The following is a 1538-nucleotide window of genomic DNA, read 5'->3' as shown; positions in this document are numbered from 1 at the left end:
AGCGATGCCATTCAAACCAAAGAAGATGAACTTAGACTCAAAGAGGAAAATTGTAGGGCACTAAAGGATCAACTTCGGCAGATGTCCATCCATATGGAAGAATTGCAGATCAACATTTCAAGGTAAATGAATAAAGGTATTTGGTTTCCTCATGAGGTAACTGGTTCTTCCAGAAGAAACTGGAGGCAAAGAGAGTCTGTTTAAACTGTTTCTCTAAATAATACTTTTGACTTAAATTCTCTTAGAAGATAGATCACTTTTATAATATCATTTTGAAGCTCCAGAATCAGTAATACCTCTCACCTTCTGTATGCCTTCACCTCTGATAGGATTTCTCGTTGTTTCCCATCCCAAGTAGAACAAAATTCGAGCAAGTATTACTTTTTAGAGTATAAAAAATCATGTCAACAAAATAAATAATAGAGTTTGCAGTTTATTTAAATATATAAATCCTTAGGTTCAATATGCCTTTACTATAGAAAATTAAGAAGACTAGTATATAATACAGAAATACATTTTCATTAAAAAGATGAAAACTTTAAATTATAAATATCTAAGTGACAAGAAAGTATATAAATATTGGTTTCCTTGTAGGTCTATATAAGGTGACCAGATTTTAACATTGGTAAAGTGGAACAAAAGCTGGACACCATTGATAAAATTCATATCCTGGCAAAATAGCCACATGGCAGCCGAAAACCATATACCCTAGCTTGTCGTGCATTCTTTCCAAAAATCGGGACCTTTTTAAAACACCACGGGACATGGGAAAAATTGTTCAAAATTGGGACTGTCCTACCAAAAGCGTGATATCTGGTCACCTTAATCTATTAGGTAGTTTTTGTTCTTTATGCACCAAGTAGTTCCCATTAAATTTTTAATTCCTCATCTTTGCTTTTTCAGGCTTGACCATGACAAGCAGGCCTGGGAGTCCAAGGCCCAGACTGCGGCTCAGCTGCAACAGAAGGTCTGTGATACTCTACAGGCGGAAAACAAAGAACTTCTCACCGAGCTCGAAGAGACTCGCAATCTGTACCACAATTCTCAGACTGAATTAGCGAAACTGGAATCAGAACTTAAGGTTCTCCAGGCTCAGTCGACTGATTTAAATAACTCTTTAGAAAAATGTAATGAAAACAAAGAACATTTGGAAAAGCTGGTAAAACGTCAAGAAACTGATATCCAGCATTGTAAATTCTGTTATGAACAGCTGGAGACTGATCTTCAAGCCTCCAAGGAACTGATCAATAGACTACATGAAGAAATAAAAAGGAAAGAGCAGGAGCTTATAAACCTGCTTTCTGCCAGAGAAGAGGCAATACAAGTAGCTATTTCAGAATTGCATCAACAGCATGATAAAGACTTTAAAGAACTGGAAAGTCAGCTGTCACAGAAGGAAGAAGAGAACAGAAACATTGTTGACAAAAACAATCAGCTTGTCGAAACACTGAACACCATCAAAAAGGAAGGCATTCAGCAGAAGGCTCAGTTGGACTCTTTTGTTAAATCCATGTCTTCTCTCCAGGATGACCGAGATC

At 36.7% G+C, this 1538-nt stretch overlaps 1 protein-coding gene across 1 annotated transcript in view; it reads left to right on the top strand.

Annotated features, from left to right (window-relative positions):
• GOLGB1 (golgin B1) overlaps positions 1 to 1538 on the top strand; it is a 60875-nt gene that overhangs the window by 33912 nt on the left and 25425 nt on the right. Inside the window, exons 11-12 of the mRNA XM_045294229.1 lie at positions 3 to 122; positions 904 to 1537. Coding sequence (XP_045150164.1) covers positions 3 to 122; positions 904 to 1537 — 754 coding nt within the window. The remainder of the gene's footprint in view (positions 1 to 2; positions 123 to 903; position 1538) is intronic.

The sequence above is a fragment of the Echinops telfairi genome, unplaced genomic scaffold, assembly GCF_000313985.2.
Source record: "Echinops telfairi isolate 266 unplaced genomic scaffold, ASM31398v2 ScPeMD7_3509;HRSCAF=4178, whole genome shotgun sequence".
Taxonomy (NCBI): domain Eukaryota; kingdom Metazoa; phylum Chordata; class Mammalia; order Afrosoricida; family Tenrecidae; genus Echinops; species Echinops telfairi.
The sequence above is the reverse complement of the archived record's forward strand: the minus strand, read 5'-3'. Positions and strand labels throughout refer to the sequence as shown.